At 51.8% G+C, this 12,051-nt stretch overlaps 2 protein-coding genes across 2 annotated transcripts; one reads left to right on the top strand and one right to left on the bottom strand.

The window, feature by feature from the left end:
- Positions 1–1,678: 1,678 nt before the first annotated feature.
- NCS57_01360700 (Histidine phosphatase superfamily, clade-1) lies at positions 1,679–4,358 on the top strand (the record flags this gene model as incomplete). The annotated part of the gene is made up of 2 exons (XM_053063236.1): positions 1,679–3,499; positions 3,576–4,358. 2 exons carry the CDS (start codon positions 1,679–1,681, stop codon positions 4,356–4,358), a joined length of 2,604 nt encoding a protein of 867 aa, XP_052906569.1.
- A 959-nt stretch (positions 4,359–5,317) lies between these two features.
- NCS57_01360600 (uncharacterized protein) lies at positions 5,318–5,953 on the bottom strand (the record flags this gene model as incomplete). The annotated part of the gene is made up of 1 exon (XM_053063235.1): positions 5,318–5,953. The coding sequence occupies one exon, from the start codon at positions 5,951–5,953 to the stop codon at positions 5,318–5,320; it is 636 nt and encodes a 211-aa protein (XP_052906568.1).
- Positions 5,954–12,051: the final 6,098 nt, after the last annotated feature.

Raw genomic sequence — 12,051 nt, 5'->3', positions numbered from 1 at the left:
CGCAGAGTGTCCCTAAACAATTACCCATTGACGCCTTAGCCTTGCGATGAATGTGCTTGGGAGCTTGATTGAGGTCAAACAGGGCTAGTAAATGTTGTCGTAGTCTTTACCTCCTAGGGAATGATTTATGGCACTCGTTACATTCGAAGGGCCGAAGACCAGTATGGCGTTGCTGATGTCGTTGCAAATGTTCCTGCCGAGAGAACCTGCTAGCGCAATAGGAACAGCTGAATGCGGCGGTGCCGTCGGCATGCATTTTTTTAAGGGGTAGTCAGAATGTGGGAAATGTTGGACTGAGCATCAAAGGAAGCGAGGTGAGGTATCCGGGGGCGGGGCCGCTGCGCTCCGAAGGGCAAAGTCGGCTTCTTATATCCGTATACAGAGCAACGGAGACAGCGCCAGTGCCGAAATACCCGAAGGCGGGGTAGAAGTGATTGGTTCCTTATTCGTTAACTTGCCTTGCTTGATGGGTGAAACTTAGATCAATATGCCGAGACACCAGTATAAGCCGAGCCGAACGGCATTCTAGGATTCCCCGGATTTTTATGTCTAGCTTAGTACATACCTCCGCGGAGCTGCAGGGGCAGGCCGGGGTTGTGGTTCGTTGGACGCAGGCGCATGGGGACAGAAAGCACGAATGAGAGCAGTGGCGGCGGCTCTGAGCTGTGAGGATGGCCAGAGGGCAGCAGGGGTTCGTCGTGGACGATTTGTTTTGTGCTTGATAAGAAATAAGGTATAGATAAGGCTATGTTCTTGACACTCGCATGCTGAGAACGTGTGATTATAAGAGAAGGTTAGAAAAAGCATGTGGTTGCAAAGAATAAGCTCTAGGGTAGGAGTGACAAAATCATCACATCAGCGTCGTATGTGTAGAAAAAAACAAGTACATAATTTGCAAAATGTACGCTCAACCTGATCAAATCTCAGGTTGTGTCCTGATGTTGGATTACGCTTATACTTTATCCCAAGAAGGGTCATGTCGATGTAGGAGGTGCATACTGCTTTATGACGTGAGACATCTAGCTCCCATGTGGGAAGTCAAGATCCCACGTGGCCTGGAGGGGCATGGTGTTAGATACTCAATGCTGTATATAAACCTTCGCCACTTCCGGCTCAATCTCCTTATAGAAAGGACTTCTTAATTGTTGGCTTCGTTAACTTTATATGCTCTTTTTTTCTTTCCTTTTTTTTTTCCTTGTCTTTTTGTACCTTTCTGCTGCAGGCTCCACCGCCTCAGTGGCAGAGTCTAGCGTTGAATATTTAGTAAATTAGGTTCCATTTACCTTTATAGCCGGATAATGGCATAAAACGAAAACTAGGTGTGGAGTCCTCATATGATGCATATTTTCTGTCGCTATGGATGGCCCTGGCAGGATAGAGGCTTCGTTTCGTTTTTACTGACCTAACAACGGCTCCCGCGACACTCTTTTACACCTCGGCGACCGCCCATCCACTCACTAAGCAACTAGACACAGGTTTCCCTCGAGGAAAATTCTTCAGGGTCCTATAGCATATTCTTTTGTTAAATCTCCATCATATAATCCCCCGAGACCGCGTATCCATGGTCATTGACGGGCGCATCGCAACGGATCCGACCGCGGCTGTGGATCTCGCCAGTTCATGGGCATCCTCTTTTCGCCCATCACATCACCACCTAGCAAAGTAACGACGTCTCCAAATGTTCACGGCAACTGGTAGGTCCGCCGTGCGACTTCTCCTTCTCTTGCTTGTCGCGCCTGCCACGGGCACCTTTCTGCAGTGGTCGCTCTGCGATGACAGTTGTGGCAGTGGCACCATCCCCTACGGGCTGAACGCGCGGCTCGTGAGAACCCCCGGGAATGCGAATGCGGCGACCTCGCGGCTGGTAGTCAACCTGGCCCGACACCAGAGCGGGGTCACCTGCCGCAACACACCAGGCACTGCCGCCTTTGACAATGATGCATGGCCCGAGGCGATGGTGCAGCTTGACTGGAACGGACTGCGCAGACCTGAGAGCTTCTCGGGCAAGACCAAAGCCCGACTCGACTGCGAGGACTTCATCGGCGACAACCGACCTGCCTATCTGCCCGTCAATTCAAGCCGCGTGAGCATGACACTCCTGGACGATGACATTGGCGTGCTGCCCGCGTTGTCAACCCTCCGCTTTCAAGCCTACCTCAACTCGCCTATCTTCGCCGAAGCACACTGCATCGCCTCCCTCATGACGCCTGCTATCCCTCTGGCTCTCTCGTCTGGCCTGCGCTATGGATCCCTGGCTGTCTTCCTCTTTGTCTTCCTCGTTTCGGGCCTGCGAACCATAGCCGCGGCGTCGGGGTCGCAACATCAAAACGAGGACCAAGACTCAGATGGTGGCGCCACTGCCTCGGCACCCGTCCTCCCTTGCGTTTCCGATTGCCTCCACTTCCTCCAGTTCGTCTTCCTAACTGGCGGCCTCAGCCTCTTCTATCCAGGCTTCTACCCTGCCGCGGTAGGCCACCTTAACTGGTTCGCTCTCTTCGCCGACCTGGCGCTCCCCATCAAGAGTTTCGTGCCTGGACCGACAGCCGCGCTCGTGAGGATGGCATCCACGTACCCCGGCATCAACGACGGCCTGTACGAGGTCAATGGCACCTATGGCGGCTACCTTGGACTTGAGGTCATGACACAGATGGTCGGCGCGCCCATGACGTGCGACACGTGGTTGCTCATGGTGCTCTTCACCGCTTGCATAGCTGCAGCGCTGGGCTTGTTCCTCTGGCTGCTCGAGACGGTGAGGCCGCGGAACGTCTTGGGGTTGCCATTGTTGGGTCCCGGTGCTGGGACCGGGAGATGGGCCCTCGTGACGCGTATCGGGAACGGCGTCCTGAGACTCGTGCTCTCGTACATCACCCTGCCGCTCATCGCCATGTCGACCTATCAGCTTAACTTTTCTGGGAGTCTTGGTGCAGGTCACATGTCGCTTGCCATTGTCGTCCTCCTCCTCATCACGCTGGCCTTTGCCTGGCTCGCGGTATGCCTGCCTATGGCGAGCCTCGGCGCACTTGTCTTCGAGGCTAAGCACTCATACCAGCGCGTTGGAGGACTTGAAGCAGAGCGCGACGAGGACTTCGAGGAAGAGAGACAAGCCCGGCGCGATCACCGGTTTGTCATGGCTCTATTCGTGCTTAACATGACCAGGGGCCTCACCATTGGCGGGCTGCAGAAGTGGGGTGTGGTGCAGTTGGCGGTCCTGGTGGCGTGCGAGGTTGTCATGTTGCTGGCCATCTGGACCTGCAGACCGTTTCCACTGCTCTCAGGTGGTTTCGCGGCTACACTGCTGAGACTGGCTATCTTGGCGTGCTTTGTGCCTTTTACCTTCCCCCCGTCCAAGATGTTTAACTTGAAGACCGTCTCCGCGTATGTTGCGTTGTCTCTGTACGTCGTGGGGTTGATTGGAGTCTTCTTTGTCCCTTCAGGCAGGCATCTGTACCGCCTTGCTCTTCAGGGATTTAGCCGATTTCGAGGTCGTGACGTTGGAAAGGTAGGCGCTTCAACTTGCAACGCTCTTTGCTTGATGTCTAGGAAGCCTTTCCCTTGCTGACGCTGCTTTCTTCCAGGACGTTCCCGTTGTTAGCCTCCGTCAGTTGCAGCGTCGTGAAGCACCTGGGCTTCGGCAGGCCGACGACCTCGGGGCTACAGTCCACCCGCCGCTGCCTGTTGATGGAAACTTTACCTATTTAAGCGACCATGGGTCCATTGGCAGCGGACAGGATCGTCCCCAAGACGTATCGCTACCTCACAGGCCCATCCTGTCCCACGGCCCCCTCACCCCCTTCTACAGGCTCCCGAGATCATCAGTTCCCGCCGTACCCGGCGAGGCGTCCCGCGTCTTCGACAACGGCTCCAGGAGATCGTCTCCCTCATCTCCTCTCACACCGTATCCCGCAGAGGGCCCCCCTCTTAACCCGGCAAAACCTGTGGACTTCTCACCAACCCACTCCTCGTCCAGTATGGACATGCAACGCTCGGTAGGCTGGGCCGCAAGTGGGTCCTCGAGCTCGGTGTCTGTGGCGAGCGAGGCCGATACCCCCAGACCCCTTGGTCCGAGATGGGACGACTACTCCTTCCGGGAGGCGGATTTGTTCTACGCTCGTCCGCCACCTCCACAGGTAGAGGCTGCCAGGCAGCCACTGCCTGCTTCTGAATCGTCCTCCAAGGCACGGCAAAAATGGCTATTGAACTGGAGTCTATTGAGAGGGTGGGACTTGAGTGGACGGAAGCTGACGCTATCGGGGGAGAAGGGATTCTCGGTCGTAAGGCCGAGCCGAGTTCCGCATCCTGTGCTGCCACCTGCAACGAGAGCCGCCAAATTGGAACTCGGAGAAGACAAATCTTCGTAGCCGCGACCAGGATGGCCGGCCCGGAGAAGACATACAAACCATGTTCAACTACAATACTTGCCTCGGATAGGCATGTTACATGATGGGCAGCCAATGGTCTCCGGAACAACCTTGCGGGCTTCTTTTCGCCCCACGGGCGTCGGAGAGGAGAAGATATCGAAACACTCCCCCCCGACGCGTTTTGCGGTACCATAGGTGTTTTAGAAGTGTATCTCTTATAATGGAAGGGAAGCGAAGGCAGGGTTGATCGCTTTATTCGCCTTTATCTGCTGCTTGGCGAGGCCAGGTGCTCAGAGTTGGGCTATTCTTTTATTAATTATCTCTGGTAGTCACGCCTCCATCAGTAGGTTTTCTTTTGAGATATTAACTAACTGCCTATAGTATTTAATAAAGTAAAGGCGTAAGGAGGCAATGCTATGTTTGCATAGGGCACGACGGAAAATTATCTGGCGTGCGTTCTTGATCGGCTGAAAGCCTCTTACATCTATCGGTTAAGGTGAATGCGTTAGATTAGAAGGCAAAGGAACCACGAGGCACTAGAATTTAAGGTAATACTCACGAAAGGGAAAGAGTCCGTGTCTACCAAATCCATAGAGTATCAGAGTTCGCCAGAGTTCTTACTCACGAGACTTGTCGACGGAATTCAAGAAGAATGGATAATCCCAACGGATTGATAGGCTTCGTATCTGGGTCCCTGTAGCGGCGAAGCGTGTTACCGGCGACCTTAATCTCGACCGAAGGCCAGCCATTCCCATCCATGTGACGAAACGAACAAGAAAATTGTCTTCCTCATCTGCAGGGGGGCGGGCGCGAGCGTCCTGCGTCCCCACAGAAGTAGGGTTCTCAAGCTTCTTGGTTTGACATTGATCCATATCTCGGATCTATCAGAACATAATTATTCCTCTTTTGCCTAATTTCTCAAACGCTTGAGAGTCTAACCCAGCACGGTGTCAACTCAGCTATTGCGTTGGCTTTGTGTTCAGCAAGCTGACCAACTCTTCCCAACCTTTCTTAATGTCTTCCCTCTTATCTGCCCACAAAGTATTATCCGAAGTTACAGACAAGCCCAAGTCCTTGCCTGTTACCGCCTTTGAGGAAATCCCATTTTCAGCTGGACCGAAAGCGAGGTTTACCCCGTTCTCCACCACACGAGCCTTCATAGCCAGGGTTAAGGACCGCTTCAGATTTTGGTAACAGAATGTTCCACCCATGCCTCCATAGCTGATGATAAAAAAGGGCTTGTTCGTCCATTCAAAGTAGAGTAGGTCAAGTGCATTTTTCAAGCCTGCCGGAACATTGACGTTATACTCCGGTGTAACAACAACAAATGCGTCGAGGGGAGCAATAGTCCTTGACCACGCCTTGGTGGCGTCTTTCGTGTACTGGTCGGAGCTGGTGATCTGAACCGGCGGATAAGGCTCATCATATACAGAGAGGCCGAGGTCTTTGATGTCAATGCGGTGCAATCCTAAGTTGCTGTTGTTGCCCAGATGCTTCTCGATGATGGCCTGGACCCAATCTGTGATTTGACTGCCGACTTGGATCGGCCGCTGACTGCCCGCAATAATGCCGACCTGGAAAAGCTTGCTTGCCATGACGAAAAATGCGGCGGAAACGGGAGGTTGAACGTTTGTGTATATGTGAAGGAACTTGAAGGCGGTTGGTTACTTGAACCCGCCATCTCTTCCAGTTCACTCCCGAATTTATATTCTCATCCGAAGCATTTCACTGCAGAGTACCCGTTGTTGTCAATAACTTGATTTCTAATATACCGCCATCAATACAGCGAGCCGCAAACGTCTCAAAAGGCCGTGATCCACAGGTCGGCTGTAGTCGTTGTTGGCTGATTAGTGATTCAGGGGGCCGGCGAGGGTGGAGACGGAGTTACGGAGGTGCGGAGTTACGGAGTTAATGAGTGATATTTTTGCGAGGCCTTCCTCGTTGGTGTCACCCAACCTTCGTGACGGAGTAAGGCATCTACCTCAACCCAATTTTTCCAACTCCGATACCCCCAAACAGAACAACCAACATGATATCCAAAGCCTGCGAGCCATGTAGAAGACGCAAGATTAGATGCGATGGGAAAACCGTCTGCAATGGCTGCCAAAAGAACCCCTCAGCCTGCGTCTACCGGCTCAAGGCCCGGATCAGAGCACGGCACTCAACATCGAACCGCGGCATCCCACCCCAACAAGCCAACTCAGTTGGCTCATCCTCAGGAGTTGTCAATACCCTGCACAGTCCCACACTGGCGGAGACGGATATTGCAAATGCTGCACTGTGTCGCCATGTAACGGCCACACACCAGTCTCCCCAACATACAGATAGTTTGCAGCTATTCTACGGCCCGGCGTCCAGCTTTGCGTTTCTTCAACACATCCACCGAGCAATTTGGCGCCATGAGATTTTAGACTCAGATGGACGCTCTCTTGAAGGAGGTTTGGACAATTTCATGACGAGAGACGTCTTCTTTGGTATCCCTTCAAGGATCAGTTTGCAAACCATCCCGACCCGAGATGCGATAGATGAAATCATTGCAAGACCTGATGCCCTCAAGCTCTTGGAGAAATTCAAGGCCTCCTCTCTACATATGTTCCCATTCTTCTCTCCAGCAGGCCTCAACGGGCTATTGGACAGAGTATATGGTCCAACTTCTAACCTCTCCCATCCCTCGCAAGACATGGCCCTTCTGCTGGTCATCCTGGCCATTGGCTCCCTTAGCACAATTGAGACTAACGAAGCCGAGCGACTCCTCCAGCACGCAAAACGGCAAGCCGAAGCCTATGATGATGCCGTCACTATGTCGATGATACAATTCTCCCTGTTAATGGCCGACTACCACATTAACATGGGTCGTCCTAATGCAGCCTACCTGCATATTAGTGCAGCCTGTCGCAAAACATACGCACTGGGACTTCACAGGTTGTCTACACATGCGACTTTGAGTGAGCAGGATGTTCAAGAACGCCGCACCTCTCTGTGGACTGTATACTGTTATGATAGGCAAGTCACGATCCTTTCGTCGTCAAGGTTATTATGACTGATGTATTTGACTTAAAGCTTAATCTCATTTACTCTGGGCAGGCCAAACAACATGCGGAGAGATGAAATTACTTGTCCTTATCCAGACAACCAACCTTTTCTCGTTGATCAATGCCATGTTGCGTTTGGAATGCAAGAGGCTTCGGCCTCTATATACAGTAAACAGTTCGACTCACTATTGCAACTGTACAAGACCGTCGCCAGTCTTCACAACCATGTTCTACAAAACTGCAAGCGGCTCGGCCCAGAAGCAATAAACTCTGCGTGGCAGGGCTCGCGGGCCGAGATCCTAGGCCAGGATTCCCTATTGAACAGTCTGTCGCTCCCCAACTAGCATTTGAGAGGCTCGAAAAGAAACTGACGGACTGTTTAGTGTATTATAACTTTGTTCTAACCATCTATCGTCCATTCTTGGTTATAGATTCTGCTCTACGATCTTCCAGGAAGGCTGACCAGATAGAACTGTTCTGGCTTCAGCCTGCCTGCAGACAAGCAACGGCGGCTGCCGAGGACTGTATTTCCCTTATACACCGGACACGACAGGCTATCAATGTCAAGCAAGTAAGCTAGGATACGAAAGCCTTCTGAGAAAAGAGATGGTAGTCTAGTTGCTAACTACGCTCAGATCAGACGCCATAATGCCGCCTTCATCGAGACCAGCTGTGCCGTGCTGTTATATGATTCTCTATGCCATCCACCAAAACATTTAGGCAACATGGAGTCCGTTGATCTTGGTCTTGAAATCCTTCAGACGATTGTAAACGACGAACCCGTCTTGAATGCTCTTCAGTCTGTACAGCGAATCGTAGGTGCTGTTGAGCAGTTTTTATCGAAAGATGAGGGCTCTTACCCTTTTAAGGCGCCTTTATTTCGAGACACGCCGTCGCGAGACACAGCAAGGCTCGAAACAGCTTCTTCACCTTTGAGAGAACACATGATCCCAAGGGCTGAGAGTCTCCCTTCGACAGTCATCGACGACGCTGAGGCGATGGGGCATCACGAGCTGTTTCAGCTCCCTGAAGTAGACTTTGATGCCTTAACAGCAGACTTGTTTGATTTCATCCCACTTGATAGATCCCTATTTATCGATAATTAAGTAGTCAACATTTTTCGCGCAGTTTCTCCACAGTTCCTATTGTTTCAACTGCCATGTCACAGGTGCTGATGGAGAACGAAGATCAAATGAGCGCTTCATTTTCTAACCAAAGGAGGGGCAAAAGTCAGGCACCTGGATCTGTGTTCAGTCCATCGATCTGATAGGCAGATCGCTATTGTCTGACTTTTAACGGTGGTGTAGCGTTGACGCTGATCGTGAAGGGATTCACGATGGTTGTGATCCTTGCCCCTGACATCCTGTTGCCCACTGGTGCTTAACGCAGCTGCGTCTCTGTTCTGCTTCTATTGGTAGGGTGAGAAAGCCTACGGACTAACACATCACGACACGTCGACTTGGCCCATTCTTTCACGTTCTTGCCTCTCAAGCTATCTCTGCTTGCTGTTTCAAGAACTAACTTCCTTCGTCTGACGCAAGGACTGGAGACATGAAGAGAATGACCTCAAAGCATCCGGTGCAAAACTTCAACATCTCTAGGCTAGTGTAAATTGCAAGGTCATCTCTAGCTGCAGCCAGGACAAGGCCAACCTTGTCCAGGACACTGGACTAAGAACAGCATGTTGTAGCGTATCGGCCTAGATGCCAAGAAAGGAAGCTTGCCACGAATAAAGATGCGTCGATGACGAAATCAGGCCCAATTGCAAGCTTCATCTGCTAGACATTTCTGGACCACATCGCTGCAGATCTTGCAGCCGCCTCCGCCTCTGCCCTAAAACCATTAAGATACGCGCTTTCAACAATGTCGTGAGGGGCGCCGTCTTCAACCCTCAGAGATACTTCACAACCAGCATCAATCATATTCTGTGTCCAGTCTCTCACTTCATCATAGAGAACCTCCAAAGATCCAACGTGTACCCAAAGTTTCGTGGGCGTCTTGAAAGGTTCATCCCGTAGTGTTATGTATGGGGATGCAAGATCAACAGCGTTAGCCGGGGCGAAAGAAGCCACAGCCCATTCTGAAAAGGCTGCTGGGAGGTAGTCCGTGCGGTAATTCCTTCGTTGGGCCACAGCAGCTGCAGATGCCCCCGCTTGTACGTCGATCCATGGAGACCAGAGCAGTGCGCGGCTCGGAGCAGGCAGAACAGGTCCCATGTACTCGCTCAAATACCGAAGCAAGGAGATGACGAGGTGTCCACCTGCACTATCTCCACTCAGTATGATATTTTCGGGACGTATACCTTTGTCAAGAAGGAAGACATAGGCTGTCAAGGCGTCCTGCAATGCAGCTGGAAACCTCCCCTCTGAAGTACAAGATAGTCGGTACTCTGCAAACAAAGCTATCGGAGCAACATGGCGGTTCAGAACGCCGGCCATATAACCACTGTCCAGGGGACGACCGCTGCCTATAACGTATCCACCGCCATGGAAGTGGAGGAGAAGTTTGCCAGGTTTCTGCGCTGTCTCCACGAGTGACGATAGGTCAGGGGCATGGGGATACCAAGTACCGCTTATGGTTGTGGGATGGATTGTCGGATCTTGCAGTGGTCCTTGGTAGATGTCAGGGCGTGATGCGGGTTTGATGAGGACGAAGCGATGGCCTAGGCCCCCAGGCGATAAAGGTAGCGTTGTAACCCAACGAAGGCGGGTGTAGAGCATCATCAGATCATACATCAACTTGCGGGCCAGTGTCTGATGCAAGGTGTAACCGCGATGTGGGCGGCTACTGGGGAGTGCGTAGTAGACACAAAGAGGGATGAGAGAAACGACTTGCAGGGCCAGAAGCAGAACGCAGGCCGCGCCGTGGAGGCCTTTGGAGAGGGCGGCCATTTTGCTGCGGCTATCCAGGTTGGATATAGAAATGGGAAGAGAATGGTGTTAACAAATGCCCTCCCCTGATTATGTACCGGCTCGAGGAGAAGCGGTGGGGTGATGGAATGCCTCAGGTTTGGCAATGTTAAACAGAGCCCATTTCACAGCAGCAAGAGGTAAGCTCAACCAATCGGATCGGAGCGGAAGAATTGATCCGTAACGCTTGGGCCAATTACCTTTGGCTGCCGTACCTCGCCCCAGTGTTACGTCGTTAATAGTAGCGCCTGCTATGGAGGGTTTGAGGCAGCATGGCTGATGAAGGCATATAATTTATCTCCTTACTTCCTAGGCGGATTACAGTAAAGGGCAAAGGTATTGTCGGAATTGAGAGCTATGATTGGCCTGAACCCCTCGTCGTGACCTGCTTGGAGCCTTAAGACCATTTATGGGATACCCACGGGGGACTGCGGTTATATCATTGGCTGGGCTCTCCGGGTAAATCTGGTCGTTTCATTCCGATTGGTCAATCATCTCTCTCATCACAAGAGGAAGAGGGCTCGATCTCAGCACTCAGTCTTTTCCTTCGTGGAGCAACAATACTGCCTCGGTAGGTACCTGGGCTCTCCTTGAGCCTCAATTCAGTGCTCGGGACTTGAGCTGGGCTCTCTGCTCAGCGACTACCGGTACATACAGCCGCCTCCGCCTCATTTTATCTTGCCATGGATACGAGGCTCCACACGGCTTGACGCTGTGTCACGATAAGCTTCGGGTCAGGGAGATACGCGCCGGCATTTGATATCGAGAGTCTGGTTTCGTCCCAAGGCCCGGGTTGATAACGAGACGAAGTCGTGGAGGGATTCGCTACCATGGATTGCGTGGTTGCTGTGTGGCGTTGCCGCCTCAGGCAAAGGCTTCAGGTACCCATAACACGCGCTTCAATTCATAAATCAACAATGCGTCAGTCAAGTGACGGTTACTGGAAGTTCTAAATGAAGACTTTAGTAAATGTATATTGTATTTTCTATAATACTATTGGACTATCCGGGTGCTACTGGTGAGACGACACTCACACACTGTTAGCTGCGGGCGGTGAAATTACCGTCACAGCATCACAGATTGAACACTTCGTGCGTTAGCTCAACTGCGCTCAATATCGGGCTCGCGTTTCCCTCCTTCTCGCTCTTGCATGTAGCATCCATCAATCTAGTTCATCTCCATATTGAAATGCGAACAATTGCCTTAAACTGGCGTATCCAATGAGCCCCCTTGGGTCTGACAATTCTCCCCGTCTTGTCTGATGTTCGGTACAGGGTAGGACAAAAGCGTCGCCTTTTCCTGTGCGACTATCAATGGATCACTCATAATCTTGGACGAGCCATTCAGAAGAAGGAAAAGATCTTACTTTGTCTTCACCATTAGGAAGCTTCGGTGAAGAAAAGTATCTCAACGCGTCGGGCTGCTTTCAATCACCGAGTGAAGCCTGGCTCATCTGATGCTTATCGGGAGTGGATCCGAGGCTGAGTCGGAGTCGGGTTCAATTCCCGCGAGGCGTACGCTAAGCAACGGTTGCGGGCAATTTCTTGAGTCCAATATCATTGGAGATAAGAATAATTGTAGTGGACGTGATTAGCGGAGCCGCCAGATGGCTCAAGGGTCGATGGCTTCTGGTGTAGAGTACTGTACTTTAGTTACTGTGTGCTTTGGTCGCGTGGCCTCATGTATTGTCTCAAGACGAGTATTTAAGCATGGAATGGCCGTTGCATTTTCCAACTGTCGCGCTGCGCCCTA

Source organism: Fusarium keratoplasticum, chromosome 12 (genome assembly GCF_025433545.1).
Source record: "Fusarium keratoplasticum isolate Fu6.1 chromosome 12, whole genome shotgun sequence".
NCBI classification, from domain to species: domain Eukaryota; kingdom Fungi; phylum Ascomycota; class Sordariomycetes; order Hypocreales; family Nectriaceae; genus Fusarium; species Fusarium keratoplasticum.
The sequence above is the reverse complement of the archived record's forward strand: the minus strand, read 5'-3'. Positions and strand labels throughout refer to the sequence as shown.